Source organism: Vulpes lagopus, chromosome 6 (genome assembly GCF_018345385.1).
Source record: "Vulpes lagopus strain Blue_001 chromosome 6, ASM1834538v1, whole genome shotgun sequence".
NCBI classification, from domain to species: domain Eukaryota; kingdom Metazoa; phylum Chordata; class Mammalia; order Carnivora; family Canidae; genus Vulpes; species Vulpes lagopus.
In genome coordinates, this window is record NC_054829.1 from 75,801,717 (window position 1) to 75,821,652 (window position 19,936).

At 40.5% G+C, this 19,936-nt stretch overlaps 1 protein-coding gene across 3 annotated transcripts in view; it reads right to left on the reverse strand.

The window, feature by feature from the left end:
• The window catches only part of CDKL2 (cyclin dependent kinase like 2), a 45,856-nt gene extending 33,676 nt beyond the window's left edge, over nucleotides 1-12,180 (reverse strand). For 2 of the 3 annotated variants that reach the window (XM_041759305.1, XM_041759308.1), the window contains exons 1-2: nucleotides 11,742-12,180; nucleotides 7,712-7,910 (exon numbers count right to left, since the gene is read on the reverse strand). In XM_041759305.1, coding sequence (XP_041615239.1) covers nucleotides 7,712-7,879 — 168 coding nt within the window. In that variant the 5' untranslated portion in view covers nucleotides 7,880-7,910; nucleotides 11,742-12,180. The remainder of the gene's footprint in view (nucleotides 1-7,711; nucleotides 7,911-11,741) is intronic. The other variant, XM_041759307.1, reaches the window with a different exon arrangement.
• Nucleotides 12,181-19,936: the final 7,756 nt, after the last annotated feature.

Here is a 19,936-nt window from a genome sequence, read left to right on the forward strand (position 1 = left end):
CTTTTTTTTTTTTTTTAGATTGTATTTATTTATTTGAGAGCAAGAGTGTGAGAGCATGGTGGGAGGGGTGGGGATGGGCGGGGCACAGAGAGAAGCAGGCTCCCCGCTGAGCCTTTTTTTTTTTTTTTTTTTTTGAGGCTGACAGTCTTGCTTTAATTGGGAGAAAATGGGCTGCAGCGCATCTGGCAGATTGAGAGTCACCAGCAGCCAAAGGTGGGGTTGTGCAGGCAGCTGAGGGGCTCAGGGCCCCCTGCCTCACGTAGAAGAGAGAGGAAGAAGAGAGAGGTCAAATTCTAACCCAGATGGGAAAGTTGGTCCCGGGGGCAGTTTCACGTCCTTTCCTCACTCTCAGGAAGGGGAAGGGCATCATCTCCCCCTTGCTGCCAAAGTTTCCTTTGGAAGAGGTTGGGGAGTTTCTAAAAATCTCCTACCTAGTGGAGACAACCTCCCTTACCAGCCCCCCAGTTGGCCTCTGCTCCCTTCCAGTCACTTCACAGCAGAGTACACATCCAGAACTGTGTGTGTTTCGAGGGCCTGAGGGTGGTGAGGGGAGGACAGGGTGGCCAGAGTCAAAGGGTCAGGGGCATTGGCCATTCTCAGCAGTCCCAGGGAAACAGGGCCTTCCTCCCAAGCACCCTACACAGGCTCAGTGGCAGCACTGGCCACCCACCCTCCCAAAGGGGTTCCAAACCCACACAGAGAGCCTCAGAGTTGAGAGGGTTCAAGCAAGGAAGACCACAAAGATGATGAAGAAGACAATGAGGATGAGGAAGATTTTGACCATGAGCCACCGGTTAGAGGTGACTGAGCCGCGGATCAGCCCCAGGACCATGAGCCCCAGGATCATGAGCCGCATGGAAGGCAGACAGCCTTCTGCTCAATGGACTGAGCCACCAAGGTGCCCTGAAACTGAACTCTTAAATGGGGAAGAGAGAATAAGACAGTAGAAATACATGAAACAATAATAGCTAGGAATCTTCTACAAGTGACAAATGACATTTTACAGATACAAGAGACAAAAATTCAAAACAAATAAATACCAAAAAACCCATATCAAACCACACTATTGTAAAATTGCTGAAAATCAAATCAAAGAGAAAACCTTAATGCATCCAAAAGAAAAAAAAAACATACTAAAAAATATCTGACATTTCAATAGAAGGAATGAAAACCAGAGGAACAGTGGAATGATATCTTGAACACACTGAATTTAATGAACCGCCAATTTAGAATTCTATATCTGGTGGAAACAATCTTTTAAACAGAAACTAAAATAAGGACGTTTTTCAGACAAACAAAAATGGACATTTCTTACCAGTGGATCTGCTTTAAAGAAAATAAAAGATATGTTTTAAATACAAGGGAAATGGGATCCCTGGGTGGCGCAGCGGTTTGGCGCCTGCCTTTGGCCCAGGTTGCGATCCTAGAGACCCGGGATCGAGTCCCACGTCGAGCTCCCGGAGCATGGAGCCTGCTTCTCCCTCTGCCTGTGTGTCTCTGCCTCTCTCTCTCTCTCTCTCTCTCTCTCTATCATGAATAAATAATAAAAAAATTTTTTTAAATAAATACATACATACATACATACATACATACATACATACATACAAGGGAAATGATTCTAGACAGAAGCTCAGAAATGTAAGAATGGTTGATGAGTAACGGGAAGGGTAAATATTAAATATATCCTAATAAATACTGACTGGACAATTTTGGGGAGGGATTTAATATAGAATTAAAATACATAGCAGGGATATCACATATATCTATAGTGATTCACTAGAGTGAATATGACTGTGAGATACTGGCACAAACTTAGACAAATAGACCAATGGAACAGAATAAAGAGTAGAAAAGCCACCACTACATATAAGAACATATGGCAAATGAGGAATTCAGAGCAATAGAGAAAAGATGGTATTTTCAATCACTGTTTCTGGAACAACTGGACATCTAATTTACTTTACTTATTTTTCCTTTACTGGAAAAGATATGGGAAAAGATATTTTTCCAGTAAAGAAAAAATAAGACTTGACTGTGCCATACACCATAATTAAGATCCATTCTAGATTTATTGAAATATAAATACAAAAACCAAAGCTATTAATTTTCTAAATGATAGTATAGAAGTATACCTTAATCTCTAAGTAATAAAATACTTCTTAAGTAGATATAAATGGCACCAACCATTAAAGAAAATATTTAAAATTTGACTACACTGAAATTAACAACTACTGTTGAGTAAAAGATAACATTGAGAGTGAAAAGAAAGCTTTTATGAAAATAATAAGTAAAATTAAACTATAGTGGTTAATAATGCATGTTTATTTAGTAAATGTGTGTGTGGGAGAATCATGGAAGCAATAAACACGCAAGTCAGGACAGTGTTTATCTTAAAGGAGAAGGCTAGAGTGACTGGGATAGGACAAGAAAGGGGTTGTTGGTAGTGTTTTATTTGTTGACCTGGTGGTGGTTCTATGCACGTTTGCTTTCCAAATTTTAAGTAGCCAGAAAACAAAACTAACGTATGCGGGTTAAAATTAGGATAGCTTGGGGCGCCTGGGTGGCTCAGCGGTCGAGTGTCTGCCTTCAGCTTGGGGAGTAATCCTGGAATCCTGGGATCGAGCCCCACATCAGGCTCCCTGCATGAAGCCTGCTTCTCCCTCTGCCTGCGTCTCTGCCTCTCTCTCTCTCTCTCTCGAATAAATAAATAAAAATCTTAAAAAAAAGAAATAAATAAAAATCTTTAAAAAAAGAAAAAAGAGCAGCCAATTGGACTGACACCTGACTTCCTGAGAGCCACAATGGAAGCTGAAGGAAAACAATGTCACTTTCACTTACTGAAAGAAAATAACTGCCAACCCAAAATCCCATGCACAATAAAAATATCTTTCAGGGATGACAGCAAAAAAGACACTTTTATGCAAACTAAAATTGAAATATTTTATCTACAGTAGATCCTCACAGAAGGAAATCATAAATAATATACACCAAGAAGAAAAGAGATCCCAGATAAACGGCCAGGGATGCAGAAGAAAAGGGAGAACAAAGAAAGTTATAGGTAAATATAAACTTAAATGAACAGTAAATAATAATTGTCTTGTGATATTTAAAAAATATGTAAGAGTTAATATTTGACAGTGTCCACATATAAGATGGAAGGGAATACCAGAGATAAGTATTTTTTTAAGATTTTATTTATTTATTCATGAAACACACACACACACACACACACACACACACACACACACAGAGCGAGAGAGGCAGAGACACAGGCAGAGAGAGAAGCAGGCTCCATGCAGGGAGCCCAACATGGGACTTGATCCCGGGTCTCCAGGATCACGTCCTGGGCTAGGCGGCGCTAAACTGCTGGGCCACCGGGGCTGCCCCAGAGATTGTAAGGATTTATATTACCTAGAAGAAGAATACAAGTATTGAATAATGTTGGACTTCAACATTATTCTATGTTAACCACTAAAAAATGAGAAATATGGTGTATAATTTTCAAATATTTAGAGGGAAATAAAGAAATGATAAATACAATTAATCCAAAGAAAGAAAAGGAAAAGAAATACATGGGGCACCTGAGTGGCTCTGTCTGTTTAGTGTCCACCTTCAGCTCAGGTCATGATCTCCGGGTCCTGGGATCGAGCCCCACATTAGGCTCCCTGCTTAGCTGGGACTCTGCTTCTCTCTCTCCCTGTACCCCTCCCCCTGCTTGTGCTCTCTTTCTTTCTCTCTCTCTCAAATAAATAAGTAAAATCTTTTAAAAAATTAGGATAGTTGTGACCTGGATAGAGGATGGAGCCTGAGCAGAGAGCCTGCTTCTCCCTCTGCCCTCCATCCACCACCCTGCTCTGCTTGCTCACTCTCTCTCTCTCTCTCTCTCTCAAATAAATAAATAAAATATTTTTAAGAAAAGAAATATAGGGGCATCTGGCTGGCTCTGTCAGTAAAGCTTGTAACTCTCGATCTTACGGACATGAGTTCAAGCTCCAAATTGAGTGTAGAATTTACATAGAAAGAAAGAGAAAGAGGGATCCCTGGGTGGTGCAGCGGTTTAGCACATGCCTTTGGCCCAGGGCACGATCCTGGAGACGTGGGATCGAATCCCACGTCGGGCTCCCAGTGCATGGAGCCTGCTTCTCCCTCTGCCTATGTCTCTGTGTCTCTCTCTCTCTGTGTGACTATCATAAATAAATAAAAAAATTTAAAAAGAAAGAAAAAGAAAGAAAGAAAGAAAGAAAGAAAGAAAGAAAGAAAGAAAGAAAGAAAGAAAGAAAGAAAGAAAGAAAGAAAGAAAAGGAAAGACCTCGAGAGCTTGTTTGTAGGCTCTGGCAAGAGAGCATAGCTACTCATATCCTCTTGACCAAAGAATGATCCTCCTCTATCCAGGAAGGCGGTTCTCTTAGTTTGAGTGTACAGCTTCAGGAGGGTCACACATCGAGCCATATGGGAGGAACTGGGACACCAACTCAGCCAGCCAGATCATCCAAGCCAACCCTTGTGATCAATGGGGTGACAGATGTCACAACCAGATCACCCTCACATACAGCCCCTATCAAAATACCATCAACATTTTTCACAAAACTAGAACAAATAACCCTAAAATTTGTATGGAACCTAGAAAAGACCCCAAATAGCCAAAGAAATGTTGACAAAGAAAACCAAAGTTGGAGGCATCACAATGCCTGACTTCGAGCTGTATTACAAAGCTGTGATCATCAAGACAGTGTGGTACTGGCACAAAAACAGACACATAGATTAATGGGACAGAATAGAGAACCCAGAAATGAGCTCTCAACTCTATGGTCAACTAATCTTTGACAAAGCAGGAAAAAATATCCAATGGGAAAAAAGACATTCCTCAACAAATGGTGCTGGGAAAATTAAGACAGCCATATGCAGAAGAATGAAACTGGGCCACTTTCTTACACCATACATTAAAATAAACTCAAAATGGATGAAAGACCTAAATGTGAGACAGGAATCTATCCAAATCCTAGAGGGAAACATAGGCAGAAAACCTCTTTGACCTCGGCTGCAGCAACTTCTTGCTAGACACATCTTCAAAGGTAAGGGAGGGGGCACTTGGGTGGCTCAGTAGTTCAACATCTCCCTTTAGCTCAGGTCATGATCCTGGGGTCCTAGGATTGAGTCCTACATCAGGCTCCCTGCAGGAAGCCTGCTTCTCCCTCTTCCTGTGTCTCTGCCTCTCTCTCTCTGTGTCTCTCATAAATAAATAAATAAATAAATAAATAAATAAATAAATAAATAAAATCTTTAAAACAAAAAAGTCAAGGAAATCAAAAGCAAAAATGAAGTATTGGGACTTCATCAAGATAAAAAGCTTTTGCATGGCAGAGGAAATAGTCAACAAAACTAAAAGAAAACCTACAGAATGGGAGAAAATATTTGCAAATGTTTTATAAGATAGAGGGCTAGTATCTAAAATCTATAAAGAACTTATCAAACTCAACATCCAAAAAACAAAAAATTCAGTCAAGAAATGAGGAGAAGATATGAGCAGACATTTCTCTGAAGAAGACATACAATGAGCAATAGTCATGCCTTCGATAAACCTGTGGCTACGTTACTGCCACTGCGCAAAGCTCGAAGAAGACATACAAATGGTCAACAGACACATGAAAAAATGTTCAGCATCACTTGGCATCAGGAAAATACAAATAAAAAAAAAAGGAAAATACAAATCAAAACCACAATGAGATACCACCTCACACCAGTCAGAATGGCTAAAATTAACAACTCAGGAAACAATAGATGTGAGCAAGGATGCGGAGAAAGGAGAACCCTCTTACACTGTTGGTGGGAATCCAAACTGGTGCAGCCACTCTAGAAGATAGTATGGAGATTCCTCAAAAAGTTTAAAATAGGGGCACTTGGGTAGCTCAGTCAGTTAAATATCTGCCTTCAGCTCAGGTCATGATCCCAGGATCCCTCTACAGTTCCCTCTGCTTGTGTGTGCTCTCTCTCAAATAAATAAATAAAATTTTTTAAAAAGTCAAAAATAGAGCTACCTGATGACTCAGCAATTACACTACTAGGTATTTATCCAAATGATACAAACATAGTGATTTGAAGGGGCACCTGTAGCCCAACATTTATACCAGCAATATCCATGACAGCCAAACTATAGAAAGAGCCCAGATGTCTATTGACAGATGGATAAAGAAGATGTGGTAAATATATAATGGAATATTAGTCAACCATCAAAAAGAATGAAATCTTACCATTTGCAACAACATGGATGGAACTAGAAGGTATCATGTTAAATGAAATATATCAGAGAAAGACAAATATCATATGATTTCATGCATATGTGGAATTTAAGAAACAAAACAGATGAACACAGGGAAAGGAAGATAAAATAAGACAAAAACAGAGTGGAAGAGAAACCGTAAGAGACTGTTAACTATAGGAAACAAACTGAGGACTGCTAGAGGGGAAGTGGGTGAGAGGATGGGGTAAGTGGATGATGAGAACTAAGGAGGGCATGTGATGTGATGAGCACTGGGTGTTATATGCAACTAATGAATCACTAAATTCTACTTCTGAAACTAGTAACACACTATATGTTAATTAAACTGAATTTAAATTAAATTTTAAAAGAAATACAAAATAGAGAAGATCAAACATTGATTCTTTCTAAAGATAAATAAAATTCATAAACTTTTGGTGAGACTGATTAGAGAGAGATCACAGAGCGGGCCTGAGATTCACAAAGGTTTGCTTGCAAAGTGAGCTCTTGGTTGGCACTTGGGAACTTGGATTTCATGAAAGTTCCCTTCATTTCCAGAACTGATAAAGTGGTTCAATGTGCAAAAAAAAAAAAAAAAAAAAATGTTGTTGGGATCCCTGGGTGGCGCAGCGGTTTGGCGCCTGCCTTTGGCCCAGGGCGCGATCCTGGAGACGCGGGATTGAATCCCACGTCGGGCTCCCAGTGCATGGAGCCTACTTCTCCCTCTGCCTGTGTCTCTGCCTCTCTCTCTCTCTCTCTCTCTGTGACTATCATAAAAAAATAAAAATTTTTTTAAAATGTTGTTTATGCTGAATATCTGTATTCCTTCTGGGATCCTGGAATTTTGGTATGAGCCAGGCAGAGGGTGTCTACATGAACATCCCCCAGTAAAAACCCTGGACACTGAATCTACTGAATTTCCTTGGTTAACAATATTTCACATATGTTGTCACAGCTCATTTTGGTAAAAAAAATAAGTGTGTCCAGTGGGACTCCATTGGAAGAGGATTCTTGGAAACCAGTGTGACTAGTTTTCTCTGGAATTCACCCCATGTGCCTTTTCCTTTGCTGATTTTGCTTTATATCCTTTCACTATAATAAATCACAGCCATGAGTACAACTAAATGATGAGTGCTCTGAGTCCTCATATTGAGTCATAGATGATGGAGTGGTCCTTAGGACCCCCAACGCAGATGATAGATAATATATTGATCGATAGATCAATAGATAGATAGGCAGATAGATACAGAAAGAAGCAACAAATACTTTAAAAATCATGTTTACAGTCATAGGATAAATTGAATATGCATATACAATAATTTTATTTGTTTATTGCCAAAAAAATTTATATCTTAAATCTTGGTATGGAAATTAATGTAAAAACAGTAATTTTTCTCTAAAAATGTAATCTTGATCAAGAAACAACTAATTTTTTAACTCAATATTGATACTCACCTTTAGTAACTTGATTTCTCGCATAGCAATTTTTTTAACCATTTTGTCATCATCACTTTCTAAGAACTTCTTGATGGCCACAATTCTTCCACTATCTTTATTCCTACACTTCATCACCATCCCATAGCTCCCTTCTCCAACCAATCCTAGGTTCTCATATTTTTCCATTTTGATTCAAAAACAGTAGGAATTCTTCTTGCTGTGGGAGCCAAAACATAGAGTTAATAATGTTGAGTATATTAATTTCCTCCACCTTTCCAGTAAATTAATTCTTCCCCACTTGTTTTCCATATTAGAGTAGTCACTGTGTCAATGGCTGTTCTGTTCTGACTCACTATTTCTTACTATTTCCACATCTAAGCTATGTTTTCAGATTATTTCATATAGACATTTCATAATAGACAAGAATTAAAGCCATTAAATTTAAATTATTAGACGCCATGTTAATGAAATTCTATATATTTTTTCTATATATTTTTGATACAGATAGAACAATGCTTGAACTATCATAAACAGCAATTATAGCTTACTTTAGAAAAACACAATTTCTTTTCACTCAGAGGTGAAAAAGCACAAATGAGTTTTATTTTGTTTTTTAAGATTTTATTGTTAAGTAATCTCCGCACCCAAGTGGGACTGCCACTCACAGTCCGGAGATCAAGAGTCACTCATCCTACCAACTGAGCCAGCCAGGGGCCCCAGTGAGTTTGGTTTTAGTGAAGACCAAATTTATTTATCTATTTACATCAGATTTTAAAAAGCAAAGTTGAGGGGCACCTGAGTGGCTCAATCGGTTGAGCAACTGCCTTCTCTCAGGTCATGATCCCAACTCCCAGGATTGAGCCCCACATTGGTCTCCCTGCTCCCTGGGGAAGTTGCTTCTCCCTCTGCCCCTCGCCCAGCTTGTGATCTCTCTCTCATTCGCGTGCGCTCTCTCTCTCTCTCTCTCAAATAAATAAAATCTTTAAAAAAAAAAAAAAAGCGAGGTTGAGGGGCGTGTGAGGTGCTTAGTTGGTTAAGCAATGGACTCTTAGTTTCCACTTAGGTCATGATCTCATGGGTTGTGGGATTGAGCTCCAAAGTCAGGCTCAGAGTGAGGGGTGGGGGGACGGTGGTTCCCTCCCTCTGCCCCTCCTCTCACCTATACTTTCTCTCTTTCTCTCAAATAAATAGATAAATCTAAAAAAAAGCAAAATTGAAAAATTTTATGCACTTTCTACTCAGTTGGGAAAAATATTTGTTCACAAAATGATCACTTACTTACCAAGTTAACAGTAAGAAACTTTGATAAACTATTTTTCTTTACTTCTCTTACGATAGTAATTAAATTCCCATATTGAACTTACAAAATAACAATGACATCACAGTTTATAACCAAATTGTTTAAAAATTAAATTTTAGTAGTACCAAATACAATATTTCAAAAATCCTTTTAATGATTTTGCAGTGTAAATGGAGTGTAACCTGAATTTTGTGTTTAGAATTCTTTGACATCTCATTATCTGACATTTTTTTGGGGTAAGAGCAATACTAGTAATGACTGATGAAGGATCAGCAATCATTCCACTACATATTTTGGTATAGAAAAAAACTTTTCAGTTCAAATACAGGTGATTAAGATTTTAATTCACAAGTCTTGATTGTCATGGAATATAAAAACTAATAAACAGGGCAGCCCAGGTGGCTCAGCAGTTTAGCGCCGCCTTCAGCCCAGAGCATGATCCTGGAGACCCGGGATCGAGTCCCACCTCGGGCTCCCTGCGTGAAGCCTGCTTCTCCCTCTGCCTGTGTCTCTGCCTCTCTTTCTCTCTTTCTGTGTCTCTCATTAATAAATCAATAAAATCTTAAAAAAAAAAAAACCACACTGATAACTCCACGGGGACACTTGGGTGGCTCAGTGGTTGAGCATTTGCCTCTCGCTCAGGGCATGATCCTAGACTCCGGGGATTGAATCCCACATCTGGCTCCCTGCATGCATCCTGCTTCTCCCTCTGCCTGTGTCTCCATAAATAAATAAAAATCTTTAAAAATTTTTTAAAAAATAGAAAAGAGATTTCCTTAGCTTGCTATCATAGCTCCAAATGGTCCCCTTCCTAGGTCCACCTCTCATCTCTGTTTTTCCACCCGTAAAATCAGCTGTTGGATAGTCCCAGTTATGGAATACAAGGGGAAAAAAAAAAAAAAAAAAAAAGGATGCCCGGATGGCTCAGTGGTTAAACTCTGCTTTGAGCTCAGGGCGTGATCCTGGAGTTCAGGGATCAAGTTCCACATCAGGCTTCCCACAGGGAGCCTGCTTCTCCCTCTGCTTGTGTTTTTGCCTCTCTCTCGGTGTCTCTCATGAATACATAAATAAAATCTTAAAAACAATACAAACAAACAAAACCAACTCCATGTGGCATGTGGGTAGCTGAGTCAGTTAAGCATCTGCCTTTGCTTTGGGTCATGATCCCAGAGTCCTGGGATTGAGTCCCACATTGGGCTCCCTGCTCAGCAGAGAGCCTGCTGCTCTCTCTATCTCTGCTGCTCCCCCTGCTTGAGCTCTCTCTCTCTCTCTCTCTCTCTCTCTCTTTCTCTGTCAAACAAATAAATAAAATCCTAAAAAAAAAAAAAAAAAGGCCAGGGAAGGCTGGGTGCCTCAGCGGTTGAGCATCTGCCTTCAGCTCAGGGAGTGATCCTGGGATCCCACATCTGGCTCTTCGCAGGGAGCCTGCTTCTCCCTCTAACTAGGTCTCTGCCTCTGTGCGTGTGTGTCTTTTGTGAATAAATAAATAAAATCTTAAAAAAAAAGGCTAATAAACAACTCCAAAGTTAAATTTACTTAATTCTGATTTTGAAATTAAATTCCAGAAGCAAAGAATAAAAAATATTTATCCTAATCCCAATATGGTTCTAAAAGTTTTGGGAGAAAAAATAATCTTTCAGTAACTATATATTCAAATGATGATTCATAGCTGATTTTTTTAACCTAAAAATATAAAAATACTCATTCATAAAACATAGAAAGTCATCTGTCCATTAATTGTGTCCTTATGGCAATCTAAAACTAATTTACCCAGATTGTGAATTGTGATGTTTTATTTGCTTCCCTATTAGTACACTGATAACAAAGACAAAACAAATATGCTTTTTGTTCTAGCAAACTGATAATCCAGTGTGTATACATTTTCATCAGTTTACCTTAATAATTTAGGGTTTTATTATATATATATATATATACATATATATATATGCATAGATATACATGGAAGATCAGAATTATTTCATATTTTACCACTAGCTTTGATAGTAGGTTCTATAAACTGTTTACAGAGCAGTGTCCACAATGTTAACTTTGCACATATTTGACATATTAACTTCCATTTGACATTGTTAACTATTTTAAATAAAACGTTTGAAAAAGAAATTCTCGATGTAATTCTATCTTGGCTTTCCTGAACTTTTTTCCCCTTTTATTAAGACAGCATATTTTATTAAGGACTAGACTTTAGGTTTACCGTGCCAAGAACAAAAATAGCTGGACTCTATAACCTGGATCGTTTTTAAACATTTTGCAGTTGGTGTCCTCAATATTTGAAAATGCAAAGTGAACAAAACTTAAGCATGTCTAAGATATTCTGAAGCATATCTAACATGCTAACATTAAGCAAGTTGGCCACTCCAAGCTTATTCTGGAAACCAACTACACATTCAGTCACTACATCGAACACGCCTGTTTTTTCAAGCGGCACTGCCCACAAATACCTTAGAAGTATCACAGCTTAAAAAGCCACTGGTTTCCTGAAACAGTTGCTCATAAACTACGATCTTTCATGCCTTCTACTCCTGTGTGTAAGGGTAATAAAACCTAAAAAAATGCCTTGCCAATTGGCAAGGCGGTATTTCTGGACGTGTGCCAGGTAAGCATATGGTTCTAATACCAACAATCATATAATAAAAATAATGCTAATACCGTATTTTGTTAAAGACAAACATTGAAATCTATCACAGATCAAAGAACGAAATAATAAAAGCTTTTTAAAAATATACTTACTGTTTCTTTAAAAACCTTTCACATCGAGAGACCCAAAGATCGTCAACTTGGAAACAAATTCGAGGTGAAATGCATGTGTCTCGCAGGTGTAGAAAATGCTGACTAGCAAACTAGCGATTCCAGAGCGGTGTGGTTTCTGGTGTGGTCACAGTCGCGGGTCCCGGGCGAAGCAGGCAGGGAGGCAGGTTGGCCTCCGCCCGCCGCAGGCTCACACTCGGGACCGCGGGCCGCATGCTGCAGTCGCCTAGGCAACGACCTCACTCGGCCCCAGTCGTGGGTAAGTCTCCGGAGATCCAGCCCAGGTCGGAACGCGTCCGCGGCAGGCACCAACACGCCTGTTAAGGCCAAGGCCTGTAAAGAAAGAGCTGGGTGCGAGGGCACCTGCCCCCGGCTCGCAAGGTGCCCAGTCCCCGCGGCCCGCGAACCTGCGCGGCTCCAGCAAGCGCTGGGCGGAGGCGTCGGCCCGCGAGCGGCGAGGGGGCGGGCCTCCTCCGGCCCCGCCCAGGGGCGCCCCGCCTCCTGTTCTGATTGGCCGGCCCTGTCGTCACGAGCTACGATTGGCTCAGCGCCAACCACGCCCCCTCCGCCTGGGGCTTGGCCTATGTTCCGTCGCCTCGGCGCAGACGCCGCGCCCTCGCGTGCTTCGGTTCTCAAGTAGGAGCGCCCCTTTCTGCCTTTGCTGGGAGACTTCTTGCAGCTGAGGGCAACAGGCGATTCCCGGGCTCGTGGAGAGGCTAAAGGGGGGGGGGGGTTTCGTGGGATTGGGAGAAAACAAAAGAGGGAGACAGGCGCCGAGGGCGACGGAGCGGCCCTCACAGCTTCCCGGCCGCGGCGCGGGCCCCCAGGACGGGTCCGGACGCTCTGGCCCCGGAGGCCGGGGGGTTCCGGCCGGACCCCAGTTCGGCGCCTCCCCTCGGCCAGGACGGTGGGGCCTAGCTGAGCCAGGGAGGCGAGGCGAAAGTGGGCGGGTGACAACGCAAGTGACATTGGGAGGGACCTTGGGGAGGACAGCCTGGGCACTGACCTCGAGAGACACACTTTGGAGGTCACGGAAGAGGGAGGAGAAACGTAATAAGAGAAGGGCTAGGGCGGCTGGGGAGCTCGAAGAGATGTGCTACGGGGCGTGTGACAGCCAAATAGGGCGCAATTGGGACTGAGACGTGTAAGGCACAGACCACGCCTAAGGCTAGATCCGTGACCAGGCTCTGAGACTGGTAGGTCAGGACGGCGCACAACCCTGGGTCACGTAAGAAACAGGGTTTCCCTCATCTCTAAGTAGTTTGAGATTCAGGCCTTCCCCCTGCAGTGAGAGGCCTTAAGCGCTCTGTTATTTTCACATTAAACCAGGAAGACTGTGGGTGCCTGGCTGGCTCAGTGTCTTGATCTCAGGCGGGATCTGAGTCGGAGCCCCTCCCTGGATGTAGAGATTACATAAATAAATCTTAAAAGAGAAAATCATGAAGACCGTATGGTTTGTAATCATATTTGGTCTCTAGAACACCTTGATCCAGTTAAGACAGTGTCCTGGAACAGCCAATATTAAGATACCAATTCCTTCTTACAATTTATCAATTCCTTCCAACATTTACTAAGATAAATGTTCTGATTTATAAAGCATCTTTTGTGAGTTTGGTTAGCACGAATTAATCTTCCAGTGCTTGATCACCTTGGTCAAGCTGCTTAAAATCTAGTTCCTGGGATCCCTGGGTGGCGCAGCGGTTTGGCGCCTGCCTTTGGCCCAGGGCGCGATCCTGGAGACCCGGGATCGAATCCCATATCAGGCTCCCGGTGCATGGAGCCTGCTTCTCCCTCCGCCTGTGTCTCTGCCTCTCTCTCTCTCTCTGTGACTATCATAAATAAAAAAAAATAAAATTAAAAAAAAAAAAAAAAAATCTAGTTCCTGAACCTGCAATCATGAGGAGCAGACCTAGGACCTGGGCATGAAAAGAACACGATTCTTAGGTCAATTCAAGATGTCTTAATGTAGCAATTAACTCTATTCCTGGCTTTGACCAAGTTGGAGGGAACCATGCCCCATTTTGTTACCTCCATAGGCTATAACAAAAGCTGATGACTTTTTTTATATGATGGGCAGACCCCCTCTTTTTATAAAGTGGCAAATCTAGGTTTGTTACGACTGAAGCTTGAGAACAAGAATACAAAAAAATTTTTACTTTTCCAACTTTACAGATATATTCAACAATGTAAACATTTAAGGGTCAAGGTCCCCTCCAGGCAAGAGTCCCTGAAGCTTAAATAACCTGTTTATTTAAGGAAACCAAAAAGGATAAAGACTAAAAATACTAGATTTGGTAAAGACAATGCTTGAGAAGACAGTTTCAAAATACTGAGTTTGAAAGCCAACTGTGAAGGAAACATAGGGTATTCAACAATTATATATCCTGGGTAAAAAAAAAAAAAAAGCTATCTACATGTTTGCTGTAGTGGAGGTAGCATTAGGTAGAAGCAGGGTTGGGTTATTGCTTATTTTTCATTTTCAACTAGGAAATCTTTGTAGGGAAAAAGAATGGAGAGAAGCTTTAGAGTCAAGAAAAGAATAATGAAAATCCCAGGACAGGTCGTAAGGAGAAGGTGATAAAGTATGAGAAGGCCTTAGCCTTGGAGAGGCTTAGAGAGAAAAGAAAAACAACTGAGAAAAGTGTAGGACAGATGCATTAGCTGGCCTAGATCTTCTCAGCAAAAGAACTTCATTTTTGCTGAAAAAGGTAATGGTGAGATTGAGGCTCAAGTATTTGAGAGCAGAAATACCTTGAAAAAGGTAGTTACAAAGAAGTCATTTTGATATGAAAATAATACAAAATAGTAAAATGTGCCCACTTGAGCCTGGACACCATGAATTTACAGTGAAACCAACTGACTGTTTTATAGGACTTGGCATCCCCAGGGGCAAGAATGGAGAAAATTGGGGCGCACATAAGCCAACTCTTAGAGAATTGGTACTGCAAGGAGAAATAAACAAAGGTGTTAAGAAATCAAGTATGATAGATGGTAGAAGAACCATCTTCTTCAGTCAGAAGAACATGGGACTATGGATCTAAGATCATTAGTTCAAGCTTTTTTAGGAGCTTACTTAAAATAACAAAAGAAAAAAATCAGTATTATGGAGAAAGAACCACTGAAATGGCTCGCCATTGGTTCCAGCTAGATAGGACAAATTTTGACAAAATTTAGCAAATAAACTGAAAATGCAGAGGCACTGAAGGAGTGGAGGTCACAGAGGCATGAAGTTTAATGGGAGTGAAATAGGAGAAAAAGTGACTGTTTAAGCAGTTGGTGAGTTTAAGACCTTGAAGTTGGCACAAGATGATGATTGGTCCTTTTTTTTTTTTTTTTAAGATTTTATTTATTCATGAGAGAAACAGAGAGAGAGAGAGGCAGAGACACAGGCAGAAGCAGGCTCCATATGCAGGAAGCCTGACATGGGACTCGATCCCAGGTCTCCTGGATCAGGCCCTGGGCTGACGGTAGCACTAAACCGCTGAGCCACCCAGACTGCCCTGATGATTGGTTCTAAAGGACGGAATGTTTGGCTGTTCCTTTGGGTGGCTGGAGATCAGTGAAGTATGTCATTGGAATTGAGTTCAATTCCTGAGGTCACAGTATGAAGAGTGACAAACTTTGAAAAATTGTAACATGAACTACTCAAGTGGAACAATAAAGGGAGAGGTTGAGAGGGATATTTTAGTCACTAAATAAAGTGAAAGTAATCTAAAAATCTAAAAGAAAGCAGTGTGGGAGTACGTGAGATTGGCAACAATAGAGGAAAGCTGGAGATGGTGGCAAAGAAACAAAGGTTAAAAGAGACTCAGGACCAAATGACCCAGCAATTCCATTCCTAGGTATACACCCAAGAAAAATGAAACCATATATTCACACAAAAACTTTTACACAAATGTTTACAGCAGCATTCTTTTATTTTTATATTTATATGTTATATAATAATTGATATATATAAATATATTTATATTTATATTTTTTATATTTATAGCAGCAACAGCCAAAAAGTGAAACTCAAATGTCCATCAACTGATGAATGGATATACCATGGTATACCCATACAATGGAATAAAAAAGAAGTAAGTATTGATACATGCTATGACATGGATAAATCTGGAAAACATTATGCTAAGTGAAAGAAGCCTGACACACAGAAACAGAAATTAGGGCAGCCCGGGTGGCTCAGCGGTTTAGCCCTGCCTTCGGCCCAGGTTGTGATCCTGGAGACCTGGGAGGGGTCAGGCTACCTGCATGGAGCCTGCTTCTCTCTCTGCCTGTGTCTCTGCCTCTCTCTCTCTCTCTGTCTCTCATGAATAAATAAATAAAATCTTTTAACAAAAAAAAAAAAAAAAAGAAAGAAAGAAAGAAACAGAAATTAGTAGTTACCAAAAACTGAGGGGGAGATGGGAATGAGAAGGGATTACTGTGGGTATATATTTCTTTCTAGGGGGGTGAAAATGTTCTGGAATTAGACAGTGGTCATGGTTATACAGCCTTGCGAATATACTAAAAACCACTGATCTGTACACTTTTTTTTTTTTTTTAAAGATTTTATTTATTCATGAGAGACAGAGAGACAGAAAGAGAGAGGTAGAGGGAGAAGCAGGCTTCATGCAGGGAGCCCCATGCGGGACTTGATCTGGGGACTCCAGGATCACGCCCTGGCCCGAAGGCAGGTGCTAAACCACTGAGCCACCCAGGGATCCTGATCTGTACACTTTAAAAGGGTGGGTTTCATGTATGTAAATTATATCTCAATGTAAAAATAGATTACAGGATAAGAAATATATGGCCTTCCCAGAAACTTTTCAATAAATTTACTACATATTTTAGCTTAGAGTAGCCTAAATATCTTCCTCACATTAGTGATTATTATGTTTCTACTCTTGGCAACAATATTCTCTACACATTTTGACATCCCAAAACAATGTGCTTGGGCCAGTTTCTTGCCAAACAAGCAAGCAAAAAATACCTCCCACTTAGGTCCTATGAAATACTGATTTATCATAGGTTTTTGACATCACTTCAAATGAGTTACTGAGTGAACAGAAGGGCCATGAATTTTCAGACTACAAAAAGTAGTCTTTATTTTCAATATATTATAGAGCATGCAGCTATGAATACATCCCACTATTCTATTCAGGAAAATGGACTGATTTATTTTGATCTGGTACTTTGATGGAAAGACACTTGCCATAGAAGAGAGAATTCTGTTCTCAACCTAGTAGTTCATTCAATGACCTCATTACTACATATTAAAGTGACTGACAGGTTTGAAAACCTAGAGTACAATACACCACTTACTTTACCAATTTCAACATACGTCTATACCATAACAGTGTGAACCTGGAAATCCATTCTTCAAATGTTAAAAATACATTTTATTTGCATGGTAACATGCCTCTTGCAAAAATTCTTCCCTGACATTCCATCTCCCTCTAGCCTCTGCCCTATTCTTTTGTTAATCTTTATAACAAAACTACAGAAAAAGTCTATTCATTTCTTCCAGTTGTCTCTTGGGCTTTCATCCTTATCACATCACTGAAATAGTTTTTCCCAAAAGTCACTATGGCCTATATCCTACCAAGGCCATCTGTAGCAGAGATTACTAACTACTCACAATAAGCTGGTTCCTTTTTCCTGTATATATGGCTTGTTTATTTGCTGCAGTTTTCATTGAGGTTGGGATCATGTGACTTAATTCAAGCCAATGGAATATGAGATAGCTACCATTCCCAGTCCAGGCCCATAAAAATCTCCATACAAGATCCTCCATATTCCTTTTCTCTTTCACCTGGCTATAATGAAGATGACTACAGCATTATCTTGAAGCCACACACGTGTTAAAGTTGGTAGAGCCTTCATTCATCTGTATTCCTAAATGACTAAGTAGGGGGCCACTGGCCTCTTCACTACCACTCTCTTAGTTTTTATATGAGGGGTAAAAAACCTAGTTTGTGCCTTTAGATATTTTGGGGCCTATTTATTATAGCAGATAGCCCAACTTAATTAATTCACTACCTTATTTGACTTCTCAAGCAGCATTTGACACAACTGTCTATTCTTTGCTTTTGACATAAACTCTTGAAACTTCGCTTTCTATGACACCAGTACTTGCCGTATTTTGTCTCCTTGTTTCCTTTGCAGGCTTCTCCTGTACCAGAACTCTGAATTTTAAGAGTACCTGAGGGCTCAGTCCTCAGCCTTTTTGTTTCTGTACACTCACTTCCTAGGTGATCTCATCTCATCCAATAGCTACAAATACCTATACTGGCCACTTACAGCACTGAGCTCTCCTCAGAATTCCAAAATCAAACCACCTGACATTTCTGCCTGGCTATACAATTGGCATATGAAACTTAACATGGTTAAAAGAGAAGTGTTGATTTTTCCCTTCACAATCTACTCCTGCTCCTTCAGTATCTCAATAAAGTACAGCTTTCCACCCAGGTTCCATCAAAATCCCAGGGATCATCCTTGAACATTATCTTTCCCCTCGCATTCAAATCCAATCCTAAGTCTTGTAGGTTTTATCTCCATAATATATCTTATTAGCTGACCATTTATCACCATCTTCACAACTGCAGCCTTAATCTAAGCCACCATTACCTGACATCCCTTCCTGACAGGCTCCACACTGATTCAGACCATATCACCTTCCTGTTCAAATTCCTACAATCCCAGTACAAGGGTAAAATCCAAACTACAAGCCCACCCACAACTTTCTCTCTTGATATCAGCCATTAGGGCTCTGCTGGCCTTATTGTTCTCGAGTACACCAAGCTTCCAAACACAGTCTGTGCAGTTTGTTCTTCCTTCTATTTGGAATGTCTCCTACCAGATCTTATCAATGTTGCTTTCTCCTTATTTTGGACCTCAAATGCACCTCTTCAAGAGGGCTTTCATCACCACCCTCAGTAATGATTATGGAACAGCCCATCTCCTGTCACTATTACATTCTCCACTAGTTCTACCCTCCTATGAACCATGTGATCTTGGAAAAGTAGCTAACCCCCAGGCCTGCATTAACTCTTCTGCAAAATAAACAGTACACTTACTCACAGGATTACTGTTAGGACAAAATTAGTTATACATGCCCAGGACTTACCAGGACTGAAATTACTTATTTCATGTTTGTTGCCATCCTCCCTCAAAAAATACAAGTTTCCAGAGAGTAAGCTGTACCTACTGTTACTAACCAGCAATAGTTAGGATGATTTCTGGCACATACCAAGATTCCAATAAATAGTCACTGACTGCAGTGTAAATCCTTCTCACTCCTGTCACACATTTGTTACTTAAGTGCCGGCTTTGAAACATCACTCTAAGTCATTTCTGGCAAGTCATCATGCCAGATGACAAATTTTCTCTTACATGTTTTCTAAGTCCCTATCCTCATCACCAATATGCAAGAATTTTGCCCTACAAGTTTTAGTTTACCTCTTTAAAAAAAATTAAACTTAACAGGGTTACCAAATTTAAAAATATATGTAAAGTGATGGACCCTCAAAAATCATTCCTTTATCTCAGCTCGGAGACTGTAGTATTTGACAGCTACTTGATTTCTCAATGACTTTTTAAAAAAATTTTTTTATTTATTTATGATAGTCACACACACACACACACACACAGAGAGAGAGAGAGAGAGAGAGAGAGAGAGAGAGAGAGGCAGAGACACAGGCAGAGGGAGAAGCAGGCTCGATGCACCGGGAGCCCAACGTGGGATTCAATCCCGGGTCTCCAGGATCGCGCCCTGGGCCAAAGGCAGGCACCAAACCGCTGCGCCACCCAGGGATCCCGACTTTTTTTTTTTTCAAATAAACTCTACCCTTACTGTTGGGCTCAAACTCAAGATCCAGAATTCAAGTCACACACTCTACTGGCTGAGCTAGTCAGGCACCCCTGAAGCTATTTCAGTTCTGTTCCAATTCTCTTCTCTGCTTCATTATGTAATGCTGTGCTTTCTGAATGTAGTTCCTGATTAAGGGATCCTTAATTTTAGGATCCAGCTAATGCTGGAGGCTGTGATTTTACAATCTTCTAAAATAACACCAGGATAAAAATGCACTGTTTACATTTCTGATATTTAAAACCCATTTTCTAAAATTAAATAAATCATCCTTTAAAGCAGATTGACACTTTTGGCTAATGCAATATTTCAGATCATGTCATACTAG